At 39.2% G+C, this 26,390-nt stretch overlaps 1 protein-coding gene across 1 annotated transcript in view; it reads right to left on the minus strand.

Moving 5' to 3' along the window:
* SERGEF (secretion regulating guanine nucleotide exchange factor) overlaps nt 1–26,390 on the minus strand; it is a 155,739-nt gene that overhangs the window by 109,513 nt on the left and 19,836 nt on the right. The window contains 1 exon segment of the mRNA XM_026850170.1: nt 9,225–9,385. Coding sequence (XP_026705971.1) covers nt 9,225–9,385 — 161 coding nt within the window.

Genomic DNA, 26,390 nt, shown 5'->3' on the forward strand with positions numbered 1-26,390 from the left:
TACTTAATCAAATGTTAGACACCGTAATATCTCTGTCTGAAATCTGTTAGCTTTCATCCCTTCCCCACCATAATCTCATGTGAGGTGCAGCAAAACCTGGCCTCTTTGATTTTCCTTTTTCTTTCTACAGAAATAAACCAAGGTCTCAGCTTTTCAAGGCTTTGAATGGGTTCACACTTTCAAAGTGTGAAATCAGCGAACAGTGGAGGCTGTAGGTAAACCTTGACAACTTCAAAAAGCTGGACAGAAGGGATTCCACTGAAGCAATTACCGGTAGGAAAAAATGACTATTTACTGCTTGTTAATTTAACACTTAGGAACACAAACATTATGTCAAACAATGTTCTGGAAAAACACACACACAGTAAGATCCTCCTACTGGCTCCCCCAGCACTGCTTACCAAGGAAGGGATTGTTTACGTTAGCTCTGCACCTGGAAAGAGAAGGAGGAATCAGAAGATGGGAGCTAAAGGGGCAAAATGTGGGAGGTAGCATTTTTAGAACCATACCTCTAAGGAACTATCTTTTTTTTTTCCTCCCTGAAAATGAATTTTTTTTTAATTCTTTATAAGGTTTTTATTTGCTTTTTCTATGCTAAAAAAACCTGCAAGGCATCAACAGTAGCATAGGTCTTAGCAATCTTTGCCGGTATCTGATTGCATGTGATATCTACTGAATCTACAGAGACCTCAGCAATCAACTGCCAAGAGACTAAGAATAAATCCTCAGGCAAGTTTTAAAACAGGAGACAGTTTGGCATTTTTGTCCTCACAGGATTAGATGCATCATTTTTACTTTTTTTCTCCTTCCTTCTCCTCCTTTCACAAACAAGTTCTCTTGGTTGAAGGCTCGGGCTGGGGCAAAGGCACAGGCCATATTAGACCATGTAAAAAACACACAGAGTTCAGAGGTGGCTTCTGCCTTTGATGACTTCAGTTTGAATCAGAGGAAGGCAGCCAACAGGTAAAGGAGATGAGCCACCAGGTGGGAGGACAAACAGGTACCTGTCATTTAGCAGGGCTACCCAGTAAACCTGTCTTTAAAACCTGCTGTGTGCCATGGCATAGCAACAACTTCAAGCATCACAGCAGAAACACAAGTTACTCTCTTTCCTGAATCTTTCATTAAACAGTAGCTTTACAATAACTTACAACATAAGCACAAAGGCCAGAAAGACTGGCAGGGCCCACAGCTTAAATGACTCATTGTTAAGTGAAAGCTGGAAACATCAGACAAATGAAAACAAACACCATGACCATCACAAAAGTACAAGCATAACCCAACTTCAAACCAAATCCAAAATCCTTAAATTAAAAGCAGGGAGAAGCAGTCTGTGTGCTGGCCAGAACAGCACTGCCTCAGCGAGTTTATAGTCCCACAGTGAGAAATGAGTTTGAAAGGACCAAAGGAACAACTCAATAAACAGAGTTGGAACCAGTGAGATGTCTTTCATCTCATCTGTAGCGCACTACCCAGTAGCCCAACATATTTTCCAGGTACATAATGCATATGACCTATTAAGGAGTGAATTTTCAGAAGTAACACTCTTCTTAAGAAAAGGAGACAGTAAAACAATGAAGAAATAATGAAGTCACTTCTACTAATACAAAAAAGTAAACAATTAAAGAGAGTGTTCCATCAAATCCCTATGAGGGTAACTTAAGTGATATATTTCTCCTTGACATTTTTTTTTAAGATTCCACTGTAGTAGAACCTGTCAGTAAAATTCATCAACACAACAGACAAAAGAAACACAAGTAGCATTCACACCAGAAGTTTCTTGACCTAAAGTTCTGGGGTCAGTCAGGTAAAAAAGAATTAATCTAACCTCAAATTGTTGTTTTCACATTACTTTTCCATCCATAAAAGGAGGTATGGATGAGATTTCTTTGCAGAGAATGCTGTAAATTGATAGCTTTGTTCCAGTTCACTACAGTTTCTTATTGATTTTCTCTCATTTTAGCCTCCATTGATTTGTTAATTCCTTCTCTGTAACAGTTCTAATGACAAATTGAGAATGAAAAACTGCATGCTTTAGGGCCTCTTGCTTCAAACCATATTTTCACTTGGATTTGGAACATGTACAAGCACATACCCTGGGTTAGACCTGACTCACCTTAAACTAGAATGCATACTTTTTCCATTGAAACAACATCAGTGAGGCAGAACTGGATTTCTGCATTAACATCTGTCACCTTCCAAGGTTGCTGCTCACAGAGTCTTTGTCTTAACACCAAGTTTATTTTTAAAGCAATTTTGCAGCACTTCCCATGGTTGATTAGCAGGCATTAACTGCATCATGCATGTGAATGGCACTAGTGAAAGTTCATGGTATTTGTTGGTGCAGAGAAATGTAATACTTCAGAGGAGCAATGAGCTGGATCACAAGTTGTCTCTGAGCTGAGTGAGGTGCAGCCATGATGCACTGTTGTTAGAACAATCCATGCAGAAGGATGCAACCCAGTCAGTATATTTATTTTAACAAATATAGTATGAGCATGTGCAGGTCAGAGTGTCCTGGTTTCAGCTGAGACAGAGTTAATTATTCTTCTTAGTAGTCAGAATAGTGCTGTGTTTTGGATTCAGTATGGGATTTGACATGAGAAGAATGCTGATAATACACTGATGTTTCCCGTTGTTGCTAAGACATCAAGAACTCTCCCAACTGCCCAGGTCCTGCCTGTGCACAGGTATACAAGAACCTGGGAGAGAGCACAGCCAGAGCACCAAATGAAATATTCCATATCACGTATCATCATGATCAGTATATAAAGGAGGAGTGGCCGGGAAGGGGGTTTTCTCTCTCACTTCTGGGATGCAGTTGCAGGACCTTGGTATTTTGGGATCGGTAGCTGGGAAGGGGCTGGGTATCAGTCAGCAGGTGGTGAGCCAGCTCATTGTGCATTACCCATTTGTATTTTCTAGTATTGTTATTGTTTCACTTTATTACAATTAACCTGTTTTTATCTCAACCTACAAGTCTCCCTTTACACCTTCAATTTTTCCCCCATCCCCTGTGCAGGGGGAGGGTAAGCAAGCAGCTGCCTGGTGTTTGGCTGTTGGCCAGGTTCCAACCATGACACAGAGTTACAAACAAGATAACTTGATTAGACATTTTGCTACTAATAGGCTCATTAAATACAGCTGCCAATTTGCTCTCATTCTTAGGGCTACACTCCTGACAGCTGATGCATGCTTGCACAAGCCATGGCTACTGTTCTAAGGAGTTTTAACCTCTTTCCATTTCCCTGATACTTTCAGAGATCTCTAAGCGAGGTATTAATTTGGAATTCGAACTGCAACATGCTATCAAATGGAAAAAGAATTTATGAAGCTTAAGGCTTCGCCCACACATTTATAACACCTCAACCATCACATGCTGGGCGGGTCTCCAAATGCCATGCCTGTCCTCTCCTACCTCACCCAAACTGCAGGCAAGTCAACCCTTCGTGGTCTTGCACATGGATTACAAAGCAGGCTGGCTGCTGGCTGCCGCTTCAGTGCTACAGCACAACCCCAGCAGAGCAATTCTGGTCATTTTAAACCAAGCTTCATCTGCAAAAGTGATAATAGGAAAGCCTCTAGTTTGTACTCACACAGCATATGCTCTCTGGCATGCAAAGGCAGTGTGGGAGTTCTCCTTTGCCGTTCACTTGGTGCGAATTTGACTCCCCATCTCCCTTTCTGCAATGCCAGCTGCAGAGAAATTGGTATGGGTGATGGGAAGCATGGTGCTGGGAACCAATATTATCTCCTCTTCGCTTTCCAAAAACTACACACCCAGATTGGTGATCTAGGCTCTGCTTACAGCCACAAGAAGAGAAAAGCAAAGCTCCCCATCCTCTCACCTAGAGGGAAATAGCCAAGATTCACTTTACCAAATTATTTACGATAGCATTGAGACTAGATTACAGTTTTCATGGAGCAGACTAATATCTCCAGAGTAACTTCTGTTGCCTAACACACTGGTATTCCTAACATCCAGAAATGAATGTTAATGTTTGCTATGAATGTTAAATGTCTCTCTACCCAGGCCATAAGATATTCTTTACAAACCACAGTCAAGTTTTAATGGGAAAAGCACAGAATAAATGGGATGGTGACCTAGCCAAAAAGTTGCATTTGAATTTCAGCTGTTTGCTACCTGCTCTCAATTTCCTGCTAGGAGAACAAAAGGGAGAATTGACCGACCTAAACAATAAATCCCATTTCCTCATTTCCCGTGATACAACTGTAAACTCCTCTCAAACTTCTTGCAGTGTTGCCACAATTAGTGTCATTCTCCTATACATGGCATGCAGATCACACAAACACCTAATCTAAACACAGACCTTCTGTACTTTGTACACAGACTGCACTTTCATTCTTTTGATCCATCCTGTTTGGATGTTTTTTTCCCCTAATGATAATTTCAACAATTTGGTCTCTGTTTTCATCCTTAATTGCAATTTCTCATCTGCACAGTGAGTTATATTCAGAACTCACTTCTCCATTGCCTTTATTCTCCTTTATTGTCACTTAAAATGAATTGATAAGCCAAGAACACTCTTGCAAGAATATTAAAGGGACCATCTCTACCATTTTTATCATTGCATCTTTAAAACAGCATAACAAAACTGGAAAGAAAATTCAACAATGCCATTTCTCAAAGGACATAGATCAAGACCAACCTGTAAAAGACACCAAATCATGACAGAAAAAAAAAAAAAAAAAAAACACACACACACCACTGCATTACTTGCTTACTACATCACTTCAAGAATGAGGATATTTTAATTAATTGGTCCAGAAGGACCTCACAAACTCCTCAGTAGAAGAAAAGCTAGCCTTTACCTCTCCTCATAAAGGATCACTAGATGGACAGATCTAACAGCATTAAATAAAAATCCAGGGAAAGCAACATATAGTAACTGAAATGTAACATGGACAGTAATTTGACCTGTCTGGAGCACGTAGATATCTACTAACTTTCCCTTCTAGTGATGTCACAAGAGAGAAAGCTTAATGAGCAAAGGACTGGAGTGGAATATGTAGTACTTGGGTTCTCTGAGCTTTGCAGGTGACCTGCTGTTGCACCTGAAGTCATGTCATTTCTCTATTTCCACTCCCATCCCCTGTTTGCTTCCATTATTAGCTGTATTGCAAAGTAAGAACTACCTTTTACTATGAGTTTTTCCAGGGCCCCCTGCATCAGTTTCTGTGGCACAGTTAGGAGTTTTGAGGCAAGCTGGCAAATCAAATAACAAGAAGTAGAGTTGTTTTTCACAGCACCATTTCCACTGAACTATATCCCTGGATTATCTAAAATATACTGAGTTTGGAAAACTAGAGAGACTTTTTTGCATTTATCTCCTTCCCTAACACCCAAAGTGGTTTTATCAAGCAGCTTATGGGATCAGTTTCTACACATAAATTCTCAAACTCTGAGCAGTAAAATCTGGTTTAAGGAAAGTTTAATTTGTTGTTTCTCTCTTGCAAAAATATAAACCTCATGTTTTGACCACTCAAAATAAAGAACCTAACCACAAATATTTAGAGTACCCAGTCAAACAACTAAATATACAAAAGCCACACACACAGCACAGTATATGCAATACTATCAGGTTATTTATTTTAATACTGCTTAAAGTCTCAACTACAGCTTTACTTACAAAGAAGCCTCTGACAATTCTCACTGAGAAGTCAAAAACCACAAAAACAGTTGTCATTTTTTGTAAACAAAAAGGTTCCATTTTCAATATTACTGTGTCCATGTGTTAAGGTAATATCGATGGTTATACATTAACTTATCATAAATTAATCAATTAATTATCATCATAGCTGATATCTTTGATTGTCTTATAGGTAGATGCTTAACATTTTTCAACATCAAGGGGGGAAAAAAAAAAGGGAAAACACAAGAATATACTAAAAACAAAGCTTTCAAACCCTTGAACAAAAATGAGACATTGCTGCAACTGCCACTGAAAAGAGGGGTCATAAACTTTGATTGCAAAGGGCTGTGAGAATGTGTGTATTTGTGATGGCGTTCCCTGGAAAAAGGAACCATATGGAGGATCAAAACCAATCAGTATTGTACAGGATGAATGTACACACTGGAATTATGGACCACAGTACAATCAGGACAAACACAGCAGGTACATGTTGCCACAAGTCCATCAGTTATTTTCATTCCCCAACACAATTGGTCTCTACATCCACCATCAAGATTTGAGTTGGGTGCCAGTAAAACTGAGGAAGGAATTAAATCCAAGAAAAACCAGAAGTGACAGTATAACACAGAATGGTTTTTAATTTCTTAACTGAAATGTCAGAGTATCCTCCTCAGAAAACTGTACTTAAAGCAAGCTGTGCAGGCTTAAAGGATATGATGAAAACATAGCTCCATGCGAACACTGCTGCATATCCAAAATGACCGTAGCCCGCCCTTCCATCCAGTTTAGCAAGAAACGTCCAGCACCACACAATGACTTCTCACTTGTTTACTGCTGCAGTAAACGTTTGCTCCGATGTGAACGACATGCTGAACATACCACAAACAGTAAAACGATAGCTATTAAACCCAAAAATATCAAACGGACTGGAAAAGCATTTTGACAAGGAGGAAACATTAAACCAGGTCTTTGTAGCACTTGCTAAATACAGAGGCTCATCATATTTCAGGCCATTGGTATTTAATTGTCCTTTCATCTGAAGAGCGGTGGATATGAATGCACATCAGGCAGCAGATGAGTCAGATGTTCTGAAGAGGTCCAATCAAGGACACCCCACAAGACAAGAGCACTGCATGCATAATGTCTCTCACACAACTGACTTCAGCTACAGCCTGAAGTTTCTTTTCAGTGCCTCATCCTATTCCATGGTGGTTATGCACCAAAGCACTGAGAAGAAAATAATAAATAGACCTGTAGTTGCCTAATTCACAAAAGTTTAAACACATGAGACTCCAGGAACACGATGTCACCACACTCCTTTAAAGCTGCCAGGAAGACATACTCAGATTAGTAGATAATTATCTAAAACTCAGGCTTTTGTTCTTCCATTGTTTCAGTTGAAAGAAAAACACTGCTCATATTTCTTAGGGTCATCCGACAAACTCTTGAAGTCAAACTCACAATGGAATAGGTCACTCACAACACTTCAAAAGTCAGGTTTTGGAGTGGTAGACAGACACAGACATTATATCTATTTCAGCACAAAGACAGGAGAATCCCTGGTCTTTTGTGGAGAAAACAGGTAAGCTACAGGCATGGAGACAAGGAGCCACACAGGAGGTTAAATCTACTGCGCTGTCCTTGAGGTAAACCAGTGTGCCTTTTATACTGTCCTCTAATCCTTAGATTAGTTTCTCCATTTTGGTTTTAACAATATTAACTGAAGTGCAGAGGCAATCAGCAGACCACAACTTTGCCAAAAAATTCAGTTAAATCATTACAAATTATTTGTAAAAATAGACCGTGGATAAAAATCATTAGTTGTAATCCTCAGCTGTTAAACTGCCTCTCTACATTAAACATGCAAATTGGAATTGTTAATTCAAGGTAAACATGAAAAAGAACTCATCTTTTCTGTATTCCCTTTAATTCAGCTCTCAAATCAAATTTCATCTCCATATGACAACAAATGGAAAAAGGGATAGCTTGTGCATATACAAAACACAGCTCACACCCTACATAGCCTGCATACTACAATTTAATACATTTTTAAATATAAATTCTAGCTCTAGTATTATTTTGCAATCTTTAAGTGAAGCAATTTAGGCTCTTATTATCTGCTTTTTCCTTTTCTCATCAACACAGCTCCTCTTAGGGTACAAATGATGCTTGATCACGCGCTTCTTAAATCATCTTCATGCTGTTAGCTCTGCAAAGAATGATGCCTGCTCCAGAACACTGCCATTGTTAATCAGTCAAACCAGGTCTCTCATTGGTCTGTAAGGAGGAAGAGCACTAAGGACAGCAGAATGAGGATGAGATTGTTTTTCTCTTCCTTTTCAAGGAATACATCTGAATGCATCCCTTTCCTTCACCTTCATGGATCACTTGTCCTGACAAGCATAAGTTCCCCTGTGCAAAAGCTGCCTGGCTTTGTATTGTACAAGAAATGACAGAACTACGTACTTGAGGCAGTGCCCAAAGCACAGATGAAAACCAGCGTGAAACAGATTCAACATTGATGTTCTCTAAAGACATCTAATGACAAAAGCAGGGACACCCATCTCAAAATGATTCAGAAAGCTGTTTGAGTCTCAGTGGAGACAACACCGACTAAACAAATTCTTCATTAGTGCAGCACCCTAGGCTCTGAAGCTCCACTTCACATCTGTGAGTGCAGACATCCACAGAACACTGAGTTGGGAAAGGGCAGAGGCTGACTCTTCTCTCCAGTCTCACCATGGGAGACTACCAGGAGGCAGAGATGCAATACACACATTGCAGCTGAAGCTGTCGACCTGTACTTATCCTTTGCATTTTGACTACCAGCTGCCCCCCAGGGAGATGTGTACCTTTTGACTAGTTATCTGCCCAGATGGGACCTGCACATTGCCTGACAACAGGCCAATTGCCATATGCTTCCTCTCAGCCACTGAAAAGCCAAGAAAATGGTTTGTAGGCAGTACAGGTTGCCTGTGGTGTCAGAGCAAAGCAAACAACTTAAGTTTTCTTTCTGTTCATCTTTATGCTTGAGGATAAATCATTTTCTATCAAGTTAGCCATATAAAAACTTCCAGTACCACTCAATGATGTTATAAGGTAGAGAAATATTCATGATATGCTTAGACAGACTGAGCTGGAAGCTGTGACATCCCTATTTATTGGCTAGAGAAAGGCCACTGGTTAAACTGTTACAGAGGGCTTCCCACAAAGGTAGCGTTACACCAGGCAGGGCCCCACCTCATCCGTTAGGCTGTATTGCAGGGGCAACTATCTCCTGCACACACTGGTATCGGAGAGAACTTGGCACCTTCTGCTACCGGTAACTCTGGATCCAACCAAGGGAAAATCAGCTTCTGAATGCAAAAGCCTTTTAAGAAATTTGAAATAATTGAATAATATTAACTTCTGAGCTTTCAGGAAGAGCAGCGAGGGCTTGTGCTGCAGCATTCTATTAGGAAATTGGGAAAGGGTTCTATTAGGAAAATGGTCCAATTATTTTAATGCACCAAAAAAAAAAAACCAAAAAAACCCAACCCGGGAAAAATAAATGGTAATTTTCCTCTTTACCTGAGATGCTCCATTTAGGCAAGGCACTGAAATAGGGACGTTACACAACAGCTCCAAGTGCCGTTCAGATGCCGTGCATGCCTCCTGCCCATCAGGACCCACGACGTGCCTTCCAAGCTGCCCATAGTCCGCTCTGCCCCAGGTGAATACCTTGCCGGTTTCTAAACACAAAACACATTTCAAGATTACTTATTCACCAAGTTCCTGGAACATCTGGATACCAATTCAAAACTAGAACAACACTTCTTAATGCATCTTATCCAAAGTTTCAAAAATCCAGTGGAAAACATACTATTTCTGAGAGCAGAAGAAAAATATTAAAACTAGTTAAAGACATGTTATGACATACTTCTACACAGTTACTCAAACTTCATTAACTTGTTTTCTAGCAGAATAACATCTGTATGGTGGCCTGGGCTATAAATGAGACCATATCAGTGAAGAGGCATAATGTGGACATTCCACATAAAATATATACACTTTGGTTACACAAAGGACATATTTTTAGCTTAAACAGAAGCACACACAAAACAGCTTATTCTGAAACATAAAAGGTTCTTGTCTATTCCCAGTCTTTGCCAGAGACATCCATCACATGTCCTGTATTTACCATACAGTTTATGTTTTCCTGATGGAAGTTACCTTCTGTCACAACTTCTGTTAGCAGAGTAACAGCCCTCAGGACAGCAACTGGTTAGTCAGGAACACCACCAGAGCTGTCATTCAACACTGGAAATGCACCAGTTTGTTTTCACAGGAATCACACCTTGGCCAAGGAAAGACAACTAAATCAATAGTATATGGATCACCCTTCTTGCCACATCTTACACCAGGTTCACTGCTGTGGGACACCCAAAAGTCCATTCTCTGGTATGGATAACATCCATAAACCAGTGGTTTTTATATTTGGTTCCAAATATCTTAAAAGAAAAAAAAAAAACAACACACCACCAACCGTCACTAAGTGACAGCTTTATTTTCTTAATGAAATAACTAGATGTCTGCAGATAAGTCATGAAAAGCTGTCCCTTCTGGGCTTCCAATTAAAAACATTATATACACACAGCATAAATGGTATGTTCTCAACTTGCTTTTAACTAGAGGCAGCAACCTGCATTCCAGCCCAGAAAGCAGCCTGCAATAACCTTGAGTTATGGACAGAGTTCAACCAAGCCTCAAACTCCTCTCCAGAACTGAATTCCAAGTCATCAGGCCATAAGTCAAATGATGTGGATTTGAGGAAAATATCATCAAGTCAAGTAAATCAGCTTAGCGCACACAGTTCTCCCCTTATCAGTCAGTACAGATATATCCCACAGAAGGGTCGGGAGCACAGGGTACCAGTCACACCACCCAAAGATGACAACTGAGGGTTTTCTTAACACATGCCATATCACAAACCTTCAGAAACCTGAACATCTCCCTTTTCCTTTGGGTGCTGTTCAACTGTTTTGAAGGGGACACAGGTGGGCACTGCTGGTTTGTGAAGTTTAAGCTGATAAGGTAAATAAACTGGAAACCTCTAACTTCATATATTTAAATACAAGAGAAGTATATGCATATTCCTTAGAAATCTGCTAGCAGTAGTAGCTTTTACTCTGATCATTGCAAGTTTTTCAGATGCATTCTCTCAGTTCACTGATAATGCTTCCCCTGAAATAATTAAGTGATAAAATTAGTTGCCCTTTTCTCTCAAGGACACAAAGATTTTCTTCCTTTGGAGCTTCCTAGCAGTTCAAAGAAAAGTTGAAGCCAGGCATACACTACTTTCAATACAAGTAAGGTCTTTCAACATAGTAGCTTCATTTTGTTAGGTTAAAGCATTAAAACGAGTTTCATTAACAGAACTACCAGTGTATCTTACAGAGATTAGGAAAACAGTTTGCAGTTTAAAAAGTATGCTTGTTCTGGATGTAGTATATTTACTTTGCAATTTGTATAAATCTCTGCTAAAAACATCTGCAGCTGATGTTGCAAGAAGACTGATGTTATGTTATATAGCAAATTTAAATGTAGACTAAGCTTCAGGCTTTTACATCAGACCAGATTACTGCACCTATCCAGAATCCCATTGGTGGACTGGAAAAGAACCGGCAGACGGCTTTATTTTATATCGGCTACAGGAACCAAAGGTGAGTTTTATGAAATTTAAAGCCAGAAAGAAGTTCTGTAACAGCTAGTCAGATCATTAATATACCACAGGCTCTCAAGCCCTACCCAAACATTGCTGTATTGACCCCAAGGACCACAGTTTAACTAAAGCATTTCAACTCTCAGAAGCCAAAGGCATCAAGTGCCACAGGCAAAAACATCAGCAACCCACAAGGCCTCTAGAAAAGCAAGTAGTGCTGTTGGTGTCTGGATTCAGATGAAGGCAATCCAAAATCCTAACACAAACCTGACCAGTTACTCATTAAGAAAATAACTTTCCCACCCTGCCAGTGACCAGCAGAAACCAGGGAGTAGCTGACACAATCACCATCTTGCTCTAGCAGCTCATTGTCAAGTTCTGCACAAAGGAAGCAATTCTGTTCCCCTCTGCCAAGGGTCTGTGAAAGGTAAAGTGCAGTGATCTGCAGCTTCCCCAACCATGAGATCAGAGCAAAACAGCATGACTACCTACTCTGAAGTCAAACTAAACTGCATACATAATTTCCCCTTATGAATTAAGGGCTAGCAAGTCCATCATCTGCAACAGTTGCCATCAACTACATATTGTGCCTTTATTAATGACTGGAAAAAGTCCCCCTCTCTGCTATCTAGTACCTTTTCCATGTGCCAGGGTCTGTACAAGTTTGGACTTTTTTTTTCTTCTACACTGTGGGCATTGGTCTCCTTAAGGTTCACTCTGCAATTCTGCTACTGGATCAATTTTTGAGGCCATACACTGAAATTTCAACAGTAACACCAAGTTGCAATGGCAGTAATAGAACTGAAAACAGTATGATACCAGTGGTTTTAATTCAGCCTTACCAAGGCTTTGGAGTATGCTCATCTCTCTATTACTGAAGGATATTTCCATAAATTCAGTGGTACTGAAGAATGCAATCATATATGAAGGATTAAAACCAGACAGCAATAATGCTTAGCTACAACAAAACACCTTCCACCCACAGATTCTATTTTCTTTCACTGGACAAGCAAGCACTGAATTAATTACACATGCAAAACCAAAGAGAATCTCTAGGAGATCACAAACTCTTTCTGTTTACAAACAGAAATATTTGTTATTAATATCACCCTTTTAGCCACTATAAGGGAAACAAGTTTCAGGTGGTTATTGGTAGGCAAACATGGAGAACACCCATTAAAAAAACTAAAAGCCAGATAAATTAATTTTTGCTTTTAGGAAGAACTTCTTGACTGCCCAGATATTAAGTAAGCAACCAGTTCCTTCTCAGTGCGCATCAATTCAGTTCTCATTTCTAATCAACAGAAATTCATTCCCCAAGACTTGTTCTTGTTTGGTGAGCAATCCCCCTCCCATGCTCGGTCTCCTGCTAATGGTCAATCGTTCCTATTTGTCAGCCAAACACATCTGTCTAGCAATCCTTTAAAAAAAAAAAAAAATTACTTTCCTATGAGAGAACGTAACAGAAGCTGATTTAGAAGCGTCTTCTCTATGAAATACTGATTATATTTTCAGCAAACAAACAAAAAAAAAAAATTGGTCTCAAGGGGTAATTTCAGCCGGAGACAAACACCAATGCATGGAAAATTCCACCAAAAAGGTTAAAGTCTCTTCAAAACTCTAAGCAAAAGAAAGCACTGAGTTATGACAGAAAGCCTTAAGCGATTGTAATGAGACGTATTGCTACTGTGCTGCTTATAATATAGATGATATTTTAAAATGTTCTAAGAATATTTGAGAAAAAGACATTAGTCATACAGAGTAAGGAGGTTGCAGGATGAATTACTTAAGAATGAAGGGTGATATAACAAGGAATGTTGGTCTAATATTAGACTAGAACAGATTTTAATTAGAAGTCAAGAAAACATACACAGTGATGAGTCAACTGGACCGAGTACATCAACCATGGAAGTGGCTGAGGCATCAGAAAATTAGATATTTCATACCAGACTCTATATAGTAAGAGGGTACAAAAGGAAGAAGGCATCTCTACAACTTGTGTGAAAGAAAGAAGCATACGACGCTGGAAAGCTTTTCCAGCTCTTCTAAGATACTAACAATGCCTCCTAGGACCTTGATCTTGCCATGTTCTGAGCAAAGAGGCTCCAGTTCCAAAAGGCACTTCAACTCTGCAACTGTGAACACCCACATTGTCCCAGATTACTTCACTGCCATTGATCCTTATTTAAGCAGGCAAATGCTACATCAAGTAAAGGCCAGAGAGTTCAGTACCATTTGGAATTAAGGAGTAATAGACATAATTCATGAATCCTGTGTCATTCCAGTGTACAACCTGAATGAAACACACAGTACAGGAGCTCAGAGAGCTAGAAAAGGACAGAGGTCAGAAGATTTTTAAGAAAAACTTTCCAACAGTCCCTTAAGTAAAGGGTACATACAACAGTATGCTACGTCATTTGAGATTCTACATGGTCATACAGATCTAGTTTTCTCCTGCTGTGTTTACAGTTCAAAGAGCAATCTGCATCATTATACATACAGCAGCAAATCACCTGAAACACATGCTCACGTCCCTCACAGAATACAGATGAAGGTGTGTACATATTCCAGTGCTTGCAGCACTACGCTAGCAATCACTATTAGAAAGGCTCCTCTGTATTTCCTTCACATCTTCCTTCTGCCCTTATGCTACACAAAGCACAGACAGTTGAGAAAGGCCTCAAATTTACAAGTTCACAACTTTGAGAGCACTTCTAGTTGCTTCCTGCCTGACACTGTAGTTCTTGCTGTGCTTCTTTATGGTGCTGCTGAGGATGTAGAACATGTCATTTTTCCCTTTTAGCACTTCCTTAATCAGTTTGCTCAGCCACATAAGTATTTGGAGAAAATTAGCAATAAAAAATTGCGTTTTAGTTTTTAAAACAGATTGGTTTCTCAGTAAAACACAACTGACAAATAGGAACATTAAAATTTACTTATTTTCTCTGAATTCAGATTCATCTTTATATCAATTTTCCTATTTTAAGATAATATCATGATTGCACTAGTGCTATCTCCTTGAAGTCTTTATTCGGTATCCAGGCAAGCTTTGAATACTAGATAAAAGAGTTCATCTAGGCTATCTCAATTCATGGTTGCATTAACAATTACTCTTCAAATGAACTCTGGATATTCGCACTGAATGCTTAATGTCATTCAGACTTGAAATGGGAAGTTCTATATAAAATTCCTAATGCCTCCTTTCACATGAAAATTCACAGGAGCAGGTATTAGAAATTAACATTTAGAGACTGCCTCTGCTTCCTCCCTGCCCCACAAAGGCAAATCAACACTTCTCCCACAACTACAGATCTCTGCTGTCCTTCAGAACAATCACTAATGACCTTGAACCATACTGAGAAACTTCCTCATCTACCTAGAACAAGCCTTTGTGCAGGGAGACCTTACGGAAAAACATTCATCCATCCATCCATCCTTAATTCCTTCTTGGCTGAAGACAGATTTAATTCAGCAGCTGGAAACCAGTCATCACTACCACACCTACAGTCTAACACTTGTACCTTCAGTACAAAGCAGGATTATCTGCTCTGACAAAGGTTTAAATGGCCTCTTCATCCTCTTACACAGGAGTTCAGTGTACAGAGCTGCCCACATCTCTTAACACATCGTCTTTCTATGACCTCCTTACAGACTTCTGGAACTTTATATAACAGGGCATGCTCCTGATTTTTTTCCCAATATTCATTTACAATAGCTCATAAAAATGTATCACAAACACAAATCTATGCATAGTATTGAGGTCACACCTCTTAAGGAAAGTTCAGACAAAGCTGCAAAAGCATTTCAGGAATGTCAGCAATAGAAAACTAGAAATAATTTCAATCGCCGTTTTCAGTCTCCTGCAGTCACAGATTGCAATACATAGCTAGTTCAGAAAAGTCCACAGAGCATCTACTCAACATGCTGCAGTTCACCAGAGTTTCCAAGCACCCTATAAATAGGTTTAAACCTGCAACAAAAGGCCACAGGAAGAGAACCATAAGGGCATCACCACTCCTCCTGCAGTAGCTATGGATTTGTCAGTTAAAATTCCACTCAAGCAGGCCAGAAATTTCTGCCATTCTGAGCTACATCAGATGTCCCCAAATCTAGTGACCAATTTAACCACAAGCATGTGGGCAAGACAAACCAACAAGACACATAAGGGATTTCACACCGCTAGAATCAGCGCCTCATCTATGATCCAACAAACAACTAGCTTCTCACTGTGACCCGTTTCAATTCTAAAAAAATTTTAAGAAAAAAAAGAGGTCATTTAAAAAATTAACCTAGAAGACAAATACGCACCATGAAAGAAAATTCATCCAACCAGGAGGAACTGTTGCATGGCATTAACGTAAACAGATACAGCACAAGGGAACATCATCCAGTCCTTCCAAGCCTCTTGGAGATATCAAAGCATTAAGCATCCAGTGACTCATACAATAATGCAGTGTAATGGAAAACACCCAGCTAGGGAGGTAAAGCTAGATGGATGTGGGAAACTCTTCAAGAGAAGACACTAGGACCATGACAGTCTTTTAGCACAGACTGAAATGTTTAAAGCACAGGATTCCTAAGGCAACAGTTTACATCAAGACAGCTTGAGAAACTTTGGACCCAAATAGTTATTCTCACCCCTAGGCCACTAGCATTCATTTGTGCTCGAACTATTTGTTACAGGGAAGGTAAACCAAGCCAAGGAATCAATCTGGCTGAAAAACAGCCTTGGGAATTGGGAGCTTGGCAACGGCAAACATTGCTAAAGGCAGTGCTGTATTAAGTCAATCTAATATTCTGGATGATAGGCTAGAGATAACCTGCAGTTTCACATGGCATGCTAAGTTTATCATGCTACAGATCCATCTTTTTCAGGCGTGTCAACGCCATTAAACACCTAAAAAGCTTTGACTTTCATTCATTAAAAACAGGTACACTTTTTCTGTGTTGCTTCCATAGATACACCAAGTTATGTCTCAAGATGGGCAATGTTCAGTTAAGGGGATTATTCATGTACTTAATAGCATGTGTCACTGCTTTGAAAGACTGGACAAAAATAACTTTTGAGTACGGCAAATTCCAAGACACTCCAAATACCTTGGAAGTCCTGCCTCTGGGTTTGGGTTTAGATGGGATAAAGGCTGTTTCACTTTTAGAGGATAGACTGGAAACATGAAGTACCATACAAAGCTCTGAATAAAAAAAAGAAAAATTAAAAGAAGTTAAATGCTTGGGAAGTTGTGTTCACACTGCTGGTATGTAACAGATACATGATCTTGGCTCAAAAAAAAAAAAAAAAAAAAAAAAAAAAAAAAAAAGCTGGGCGGTAGGGGGAGGTCATGAAGTCCATGAAACAAAGCTAGGGAAGAGGGGTGGGGCAGGGGTAGATGTTAAAGCACCTATCCCATTTTGCATTCATTATGCAAGATGAGAAAATTCCCTTCTTATTTCTCTCCACTCATGATTAAAGTCATGACTGCCTCACCAGCTGTGCCTCTGGCTCATTTTAAATTCAAACTACGATACATATCTCACTTTTAGACTTTTAATAGCAATGCCTTAAAATGCAGATTGCTGGCTAATTTTAGTTACATGATTAAAAACAAATCTAACTCATCCCTACCCAGCAAACAGAACTGCTGCATTCAAGGTTCAATAGAGGACTTAACTCTTCATCTATAAACAAAGTCCTAACAAAAAGAAGAGGGGGGAAAAAAAAAAAAAAAAGAAAATCAAAGCACAATTTAGCAATGCCTCTAAAAAAGCAGGATGGGATGCATAAAACATTAACCAGCTATGGAAAACTATCTGCAGATGCATCATAGTATACCATAGGGTTTTTGTTCTGTACTTCTGCAAATATATTCTGCACTATGCTACTACAGCAGTATGAGTCATACACTTTTACTGACATTCTATATTTATATCTCCATGCCCTCCTGCACTGTTATATGCTTTCTTCAATATAGGCCTCCCTAACCTGGAATTTCCTTTCTTCTGCAGTTGAGCATCTCTTCCTCTAACATTCCCCAGGAAGCTGAATAGATATTTCTAAGCACTTACTCAATTCTTTCTGGACACCATTTTGAAAAAGCAACACAGTTGAACTATTATAATACAAGGCATATGCTTTTATTTGTTCACAATTATTTTCTTGTGTCTTACTTGCCACTCTGTCTGTAAATGGACTGCTCAAGCATTTATCCCCTGCGAGGCAAGGTCCAGGTCTTGTTTCTTTAGACTTAACATGTACAGTACTACAGAAAATGCTATTCATAGACTACAAATTACAATATATCTGTTTTCTAGATTATTCTATGAGAAGTATTACCAATAGCTCCAACCTTGCAAACATTTGTGATTCTGCCTAACTTAGAGAATGCAAGCGATACTGCTACTCTCAATTTCCCATTGCCATCTGAGCCTATCTAAGAAGGAACAGGCATCTGTCTACAAGAGATAAAGTGAATGTAATTAAGATTCCAGCGCTAATATTTACCTTGTCAAAAGACTTGAGGGCATGCTGTGGAAAGACAGACACAGAAATACCACAAGAAATGCTCTGGAATGGCAGTCTGAAGCACTGGGCTTTTTGCTGTTGTCCACAAGTTGCATTCCCAAGAACAAATATTCAGAGACCATTTGCACAGAGATTTCACTAGATAACAAGTCTCAGACATGCATGATTCTGAAGAGTTAGAGTCATAATACCTAAAAGAAACAGGAAGCATTATAAAAATAGAGCATTAGATGACCAATCCTGGGACTTGCTAAGTGGCTTTCACTTCGTCAGCAGCCCCAGCAGCAGCTGAGTTCTACATCCAGTGGAGTTCAACCCTAACTATGCACTGTTCTTAAAAAATAAAGTACAGGGAACAGAACAGTATCACAAAACCAACAATGGCACCTCCAGAGCCTCCCAGGAGACCACCCTGCTTGTTCAGAGTCAGAACCATTAGAAAAGCAACTACAACTGACTAAGACAGAGTGGGCTGTTCACCTCGAATAATGAGCAGCTGTAACTGCAGCATTCTCACCGACAGGAGAAACAACACAGTCTAAAAGAGGATGGGAAGGAAAATTCATGCCCTTTGAAGTCAAGAGATGAATAATGAGCAATAAGGTGATGTATTCCCTCTGGAATATTACCCCCATTTTTCCCTACCCCCAAGAAAGACTGAAAAGTATGGGGAGAAAAAAAAAATAATCACAAGATTCCACCTCAAGCTATGTATGGGCAAGATGGTTAACATCAAGGAGACTGCAGGGAGAGAGGGGACAAAAATATAAATAGTTGCATAATGGTGAAAGTATCTAAATGCTATTTATGCCCTGAAAAAACTCCATTATCTGCAAGAGCATGCTATCCAGCTAGCAGAGTTCCCTTGGACTCCTGTCTTCTTGTTCCAGCTCAGACCTCTAGCTTATTAGAATCCACATATTAAGAGACTGACTGCGAGACGTCTTCAGCATTTCAGGGCTACAGGACACAGAGCATGAGGCAAAAGTTTGGATCTAGAAGTCTAAAAAGTTAGAAACATTTTAGAAATGTTACTACCTATGTAAATCAAATACAAGTCCCTCCTGTAAAGAAATATGAAATTCCCTGTGAGGAGGGAATTATAACAGTGAGATTTACTTCTGATGGTTACCAAATGAAGCAATAACTGTCCACAACCACCTCTGTATAGGTATAGCATCTGTATTTGTTTGCAGTGCAAGCAAATCTCTGTTTAAGTATGTATATATATATGAACAGTGTTGTAATGTAAGTTTTAATGTGTTTTGCTGCCTGTTAATAAGAGGGGTTTAGGTCTGAAAGTGAGAGATGGGAAAAATAAGAACTTTTCTCCTCAGTAAGGAGGGAACACCAATGAAGATAAGAAAAAAAGCTCCTGGCTCTTCCTTGCTTTCTTTTCCCTGACATTAAAAAGGATGTTGATCAAAAGCAGCATTACACTCCCATTCATGCTGCACAGAATACAATGAGATAGCACAGCTTGTAAAGATACCATGAGTTTTCTCCTGCTCCAAACCAGGTGGCCAGGTGGGGAAGTCTCATTTCTTTGCTCTGAAGTGAGAAGCTTAAAAACTAGACACTCAGAAAACAATTTTACATGTCAAGTTTGTGTCTACAGAGGATGAGTTCACTGCAAGGACTTGAATCCCAAGGGCATGGAGCGACCTGATTTTGACAAACACTGCTCCAACATGGCTGTGGTGGATTAGAGAAACTTTAAATAACTACCCTAGATTTTTAAATTGGACACATCAGCATTTTACTGCATCTCAAGTATCAGCTTCTGCCTGTGTGCATGCCCACGGTGTTTTGGGTTTGTTTGGTGGTTTTTTCCTTTAATCTCTAGCAAAGTGAGTGAGCAAGAGTAGACAAGCACAAGAGGGTTCAACACCCTCCTTTGCACCATGTGACTTGTCAAGATGGTTCTTCAAACCAGGTGAACTTCTAGTAATCCACCTTGCCACCCTTTTATTGTTCCCATAGCCTGACTTTCTCTTCTGGCAGTTTTACTGCCCATTTTCTTTAAATGAACTGCTTCAGGTCTAGTCAGCTGTGTCACTAGCAGGCACAAGCCTGGAAGAAAACATCTGTGTACAGGAAAATTCCTACAAAACCCACATTCGGCTGTTATAAGGTCCAAAATTCAAGACAAGAAATGCCAGATTTTCAGTTGGCTTACTATTTTGGGTGGCAAAGACAAGTAGGAAGACATACTCCTGAAGAAGCTTCTGTGTGTGTGTGTGTATATATATATAAAATATATATATATATTATATATAAATATATATATATATATTAGGCTTTTTAAAGGTTAAGTTTTTAGAAGTTCTAGAAAAATAAGATTTCCTATATTCATGATAAAAAAGATCTTTGCAAAACTCACATAAAGCACTATCCGTGAATACATCTTTCTCTTCATGTTTTGTACAATTCTTCTTTTAATTAAATGACACTGAGTACAAGTGCAAATGAGTTACCTAAGGAAACCCACCCCTCCTGTGGTTTCCTTTCTGCATGAATCAGATGCTAATACATTCTTATCATCCAGGTCTTTGTCCCAAAAAAGGAAGAACTATTGTGATTATTTTATGTTACTACATGCTGTGTTCTTCATAATACTGGACAGAGAAGAAAGCAGACCTGAACCAAACAGTCTCTTAAATCCAGCAGAATATCCCTAAAACCTAAAGTGCATCCTAAGGGGCATAGATAAATGCAATTCCCCTTCATCTGCAGATCTCTATCTCAGCTGTTTGGGATCCACACAGAATAGATGTACCTACACTGAGAGACAGTCTGCACTGAAGTCCAAATGGGAACTACAAAAAACAGAGGGAGTTGCACCTGAGTTTCAACTACCATGCCACCAACTGGGCTTGAAATAGCTCCTTCTCTTATACAGGAGGACTTAAAAAGTAACACAAGTGTGCAAAAAAGCTTGCAAACTCCCCTTCAAAATTCTACTTGGGGTACGAATCATTTGCTGGTTCTTTAGTGCTATTGAATCTGAGCCTCAACAACAGGAGCTTGCCAAACAGTCATGCCTCTCTGAGCAGGTACATCCAGTGCCTCCTGAGAGCTGTTCCTGCACACAGGACTTATTCAGGTTTGTTGGTTTGGCCTTTTTTAGCTTTTGGTTACAAGTTTCTCAAGATAGCAGGTTAATCTTGCTATATAGTGTTAGTGCCATCATAGTCTGTGCTTCCATGCACATAATTATGAAAAAATGAATATCCAAAGTATACCACCAAAATGAAAACTGATCTGGAGATCAACATCAACATAATTCAAAGTTAAACAAAACCAATATACATTCTTACTCTATGGTAGGAATTAATCAAAAGGTTCAGATTTCAACAACATTTATAAGCAAAGCAGTATTTTTCATGGACTGTATTAAAAAAATAATCATTAATCTTTTATTTAAGGAAATCAAGTCACAGTGCAGCACAAAAAATATATATATAGAAAACTGATTTTTCTTAAGGAATGCAAAAAATGCTAAAGGATATCATTTGCTAGTGACACTTGTGTACTAGACTCAAATGCTAAAACATAGACGTTAATCATTGTATTTTCAGAGCACTCATAATTCCAGCTAAGTCAGCAGAATGGTTACAAATACACAAAAATTAAAACCCCAAGTACTAGAAAATACCCCATTGCACATACTTTGTTAAGACAGAGATACAACTTCATGCTATGATAGCACAGAGTCATTACTGGCGCTCAAACATGGACAATGTAACAAGTACATATGGCCAACTTAAATTTTTCATCACAGACCTGTGTTGGATTGTTTCATAGCTCCACGAAACTGGAATAATTTAAAGAAGAAAATCCAGCTGTCTAGCTACCAAATAAAGCAAGTGGGTACACTCTCCTGGCAGAAGTCATTATACTCCCCAAGTATCAAAGAAAGGGAAAAAGCCCTTCTGGAGGACTGCAAATCTGGTACTCAGAATTCACTGCTATTGATATATCCCCTGTACCTATAGTATCTTACCTCAAATTCACTATTTGAAAAGTACCTCAAGGTAACCATGAAAAGAACAAGACAGATAGGAAAAAAAAAAAAAAAAGAAGAAGAACCAAACACAAAGCCTGTTTGATTTTTGTTTCTTAAGAAAAATGTCTCAAAAGGTACTGTTTTTCAGAAGCACTCAACTACCACTAAGGTCTTAAAAAACACATTATCTATGTTCAAACAGTAAGATTCATTAGTGAGTATTAAGCCTGAATAATTAATTATTAAACAGGAAATGTCATTTAAAGGTTATGAAAGCAAGTGTTTAACAGCCTTAAAATGCTACTAAGGTTAAAAGAGTTCTCTAGATCAATGCACGTACACGCACATATGTACACACAGGCAACTTCTTTCAAAAGCTGAGCATTGTAATGCTTAGCTTAGCAAATGCTTAGCTTTAAAGTTATTTGAAAATGCAATAGCCATTTGTCTTGTACACGTACAAAGACCAAAAAAACTAAGAGGGCAGAGTATACATCGTCTGGCAATCAGTTGCCACACAGATTAGTTCAACTTTGATGTAATGATTGGTTTTAGCTTCCAGCCTTTTATTCTACACAAAGTGAGCACAAAGCACTCCTACCTTACTAAGTATTCAAACTGAGACCACATTATATCCACTTTGCATAACTGCAAAATTTCAAAAGTGCAAATTCTCACCGTTTGTTTCACATCATTGGAAAGTTAGGAACCCCCTAACCCAGTCTTCCAGTCTGTGCTTTTTGCTGAATAATGGAGTCTGAAAAAGAAGCATCACTGTGGATGGCTGCTGGGACCCACAACACATGGGAGTCTAGAAGTTGAATTAAATGCTGGGAGGCAGAAAGGAGGTGATTCAGATTATATAGTCTCTGGCCCAGTCCGGAAGAACAGCAACCAAACAACAGTGGTCTTGCGAGTTACCTATTCCACATTGGGATCTTTCTCATTCCTGCTATGAATGTGGAACTTGGAAGCAGTTTATGACAGAAGTTAAGAGAGCAATGAATTTTCTCTTGCCTTTACCTTTGCTTCTTTTCAGCTTCAAATAGGTGAACTGACAGAGATTTTAGTATTATGTGAATAAAGCAATTTCAGTATGATTCAGGAGAAATTGTTTAACATAAAACAAACAGAAATAGTTTAACAAAAGAGCAAGCGGCTCAGACAGTGCCAACAGTTCCAGCTACAAGTACACAGAAGAACCAGAAAAACAAGGACACTGATAATCAAATTCTTCCTCTTCAAAGGAAATTTGTATCAGCTTTGTACCCTGGTTACGAAATAGTTGTGAAAGGGGAGGTGTTTCCAAGAGAATTACCATCATTGCAATTGCAACAGTTTAATATGCTTTAAGGGAAAAAGAATAAGAGAAATTAAAAACCCCAGAAATAGCTCACAGCCAACAAGCTGCCCTTCTCAGCCCCCCAAAACTACAACTTAGAAATTGGCTCTAGTGGTATAGGATATTGAAAACAGAACACCACATTTACAGGCTTTTTATTTCATAACACAAAAGGAAGCTGCTGAGAGTCCAGGTGAAATCCTTCCAGCAGAAACAGAACCTAGATATGGCCCACACATCAACTAGACAGATTTTTTGTTTCTGATAGGAATAGTAGGGAATACAGACAACCAAAGCCACTGTCACACAAGTAATTACCCTTCTGTGATCAGCTAAGCGTGTCTTCTAATGACTAGGGATCAGGGGTTTTCCTTTTAGCTTTTGCATTCTTTCATAAATTCAACTTAATGTGCAGTTCTCAGCCTGTTCTCCTGTATCCCTCACTGCTTAGCACCACCCGTGTCTTGTCAGTAAGGTCCCATTACAACTTTCTTCCCTATAATCTTCTACATACTTGCTACTGTATATGACCTTGTTTATTACATTTGCTAAATATATGGCTAGCCATAAACTGCAGCAATCCAACCACAGAAACCAAAGAAAACAAACAAAAAAAGAGAGAAATGGGAAAAAAAGAGAGTAATGAATCCTTTATCTCACACACTAATGAGCCAAACAAAATCTATACCACATCCACCTTTTAAAGATTTCTTTTTTTGAAAGCTTTTTAAAGATCAAACTCCTTCAAGTTAGGACACTCACATTACTTATGTCCACAACAATCACTATTTCCAACAGCAAGAGAGAGGATATGGCACCAAAAAAAGGGAGAGAAATTCAATATAATACAGTCCCTCTTCCCATACATGTAGTCTATGTTAGAAAAACCCCAGAATGTAATGTTAAATGATGACCAAGTCATTCTCCAAACCCCTCCGATCATGGAGTACTTACTAAAACACATCTGGACAGGACTAAGCAAGCATGAAAGGAAGTCATGGCCAGAAAAACCTGGGTGGACTAGCCTTATGCACTGTATCTTCCCCTTCCTACTGTGGGAGAGACATTCTATATGCTGCCACACACATAAGATGTGCAGAAAAGATCTGCAAAATTTGTCATAGCTGCTCTCCTCCTGCTTTACAATCCTTGCTAAAAACACTCAGCATTTATCTTGAGCTAAATTTAACAAAAATCCATTTAAATCCTACTCTCCACAGACCATCTGAACCTCCATTTGCCAATATAGTCACAATATAGCTTACAAGGGGATTTTTCAAATAAATACTGAGATAAGTTTCTTTGCCCTTCATGTCAATCACTGATATTTCTATTTTACAATGAATAGCTTCAATCAAAATTAGTGACAGCTTAGCAGCTTCCTGACACTTCCCTCCCCATACAAAAGATGCAATATAACATGGCATGCACAACTATTTACTGACCAACTGAAAGTTACTAAGAACAAGGAGAGGCAGAAGAGGTAGAGTAACCAAAGAAACACCACAATTGCAGCAAAGATGTTATCAGCAAGCTTCTCTGAAAACTCTTTGCATATGAACAACTCTGAACACCTAGGATACTAACCTTTCAGAATGTACCTTCAGTTCACATTGAACCTAGCCTCCTCCTCAGCAACCAAACCACAGAAAGAATTTCTTCACTACCAAATTCATGTAGAAGTAACTCCCAGCAGGGAGTGACAGAAATAGGAGTGCAGAATCACAAAGCAATATGCAGACACAAAACACTCTCTAACTTTGTAAGTTTAAAAATAAGGCCAAGGAATGATGCCAGCCCATGATGCCAAAGAAAATGCCAATCCCTTCTAGCCATTTGCAGCTATCTAGAACTCAAATCCATACAATTTTGAAAATAAAATTCAGGATGCTTTAATGTTCAGTGAAAAAAAAATTCATTAACCTGGTAACAAAAGCTGATTCTGTAAAGCAAGAAAAAAAACCAAGAGACTGTATAAGTCAGAGCCAGCCCACGGGTTTTGTTCATTCAGTTCTTGCTGAAGGAAGAACAAAACATACAAGAAAAATGTTTGTGCTGTAAGACAGAACTAAACAAGAAGGGCTGACACACAGAGTAGAAGGTAATGGCTCCCATTGTGCTGGTGAGCCAGAGTTGCCGGAGACAAAAATCTGCTGTACCTCAAGAGAGCACACACAGAAATTCCAAACATACCGAGATCTATCTTCTGGCAGAAAATCTTCCCAGAGATCCAGTGGCAATTTGGCAGTTAAAAAAACAATCTCCTATAGTAGCCCGGGCAAGATCCCACTCCCCATCCTCCCCAAAGACAAGGTGTTGTAGGAATTGGCTGCTTAAGTCTTATTTGCAGAAACTTCCCATAAACAAGTTGTCTGTAAATTGCAGTCCCTTACTGCTCCAGGAAAGCCCGTCAAAACCCTGGGAACAGATAACAACATGATAAACTTCATAAGTTGCTGAGGACTAAGACTCTTCAGGTCACTAGCTCAGGTTTTCTGGATGTCCTTAGTCTTCCCCCTTCAGTATATTCTACTTCAGTTAATTCTTGATTTAGTCTACCAGACTGACCATCATCTTGATCCCATGAACAAAATATGGTCCAAAAGAAGGGAAGCAAGGAGATCTACTCACATGAAAACATATCAAATTTCAATCTCCATTATACAAAGACAGTACTAACACTTTCTCCAGGCCAGGATACTTGCTCAACCTCAGCCTCAACTGCCAAAGCAAAGCACAGCTTATTCTACTAGGTCCCTCAATTAAAATGCTGTTTAATCTAGACAGCCAATAGCACAAGTTCACAGAGGAGACAAAGGATCTTACTGTACCTTGCTGAAGGCAAGAAGGTTAAACGTTGATAAATACTGCAGAAAGGAGGGTGTTGCACCCCAACTCCAGAACTGCACCTTTCCAAAGTTAATTCTTGCAAGAGTCTTCCCTTCCCTGAAGGTTCCTTCCTGAGAACTGGCTGAATCTGTATACACTGAGCATCACAACACGCTCAAAGTTGGGGCTACAGATATAGACTGGGCCATGCTTGAACAAAAGGTAGGAAAAGTTATGCCAGAAAAACAGAGCTTCTCTGAATTGCTAAGGCTTTTCATTCTTGACCATTTTTCCCCAAGCACCTATAAAAGACTGATGCCATGGAATTTCCTCAA

The sequence above is a fragment of the Athene cunicularia genome, assembly GCF_003259725.1.
Source record: "Athene cunicularia isolate RWA chromosome 5 unlocalized genomic scaffold, athCun1 chr5_part2, whole genome shotgun sequence".
Lineage (NCBI taxonomy): Eukaryota > Metazoa > Chordata > Aves > Strigiformes > Strigidae > Athene > Athene cunicularia.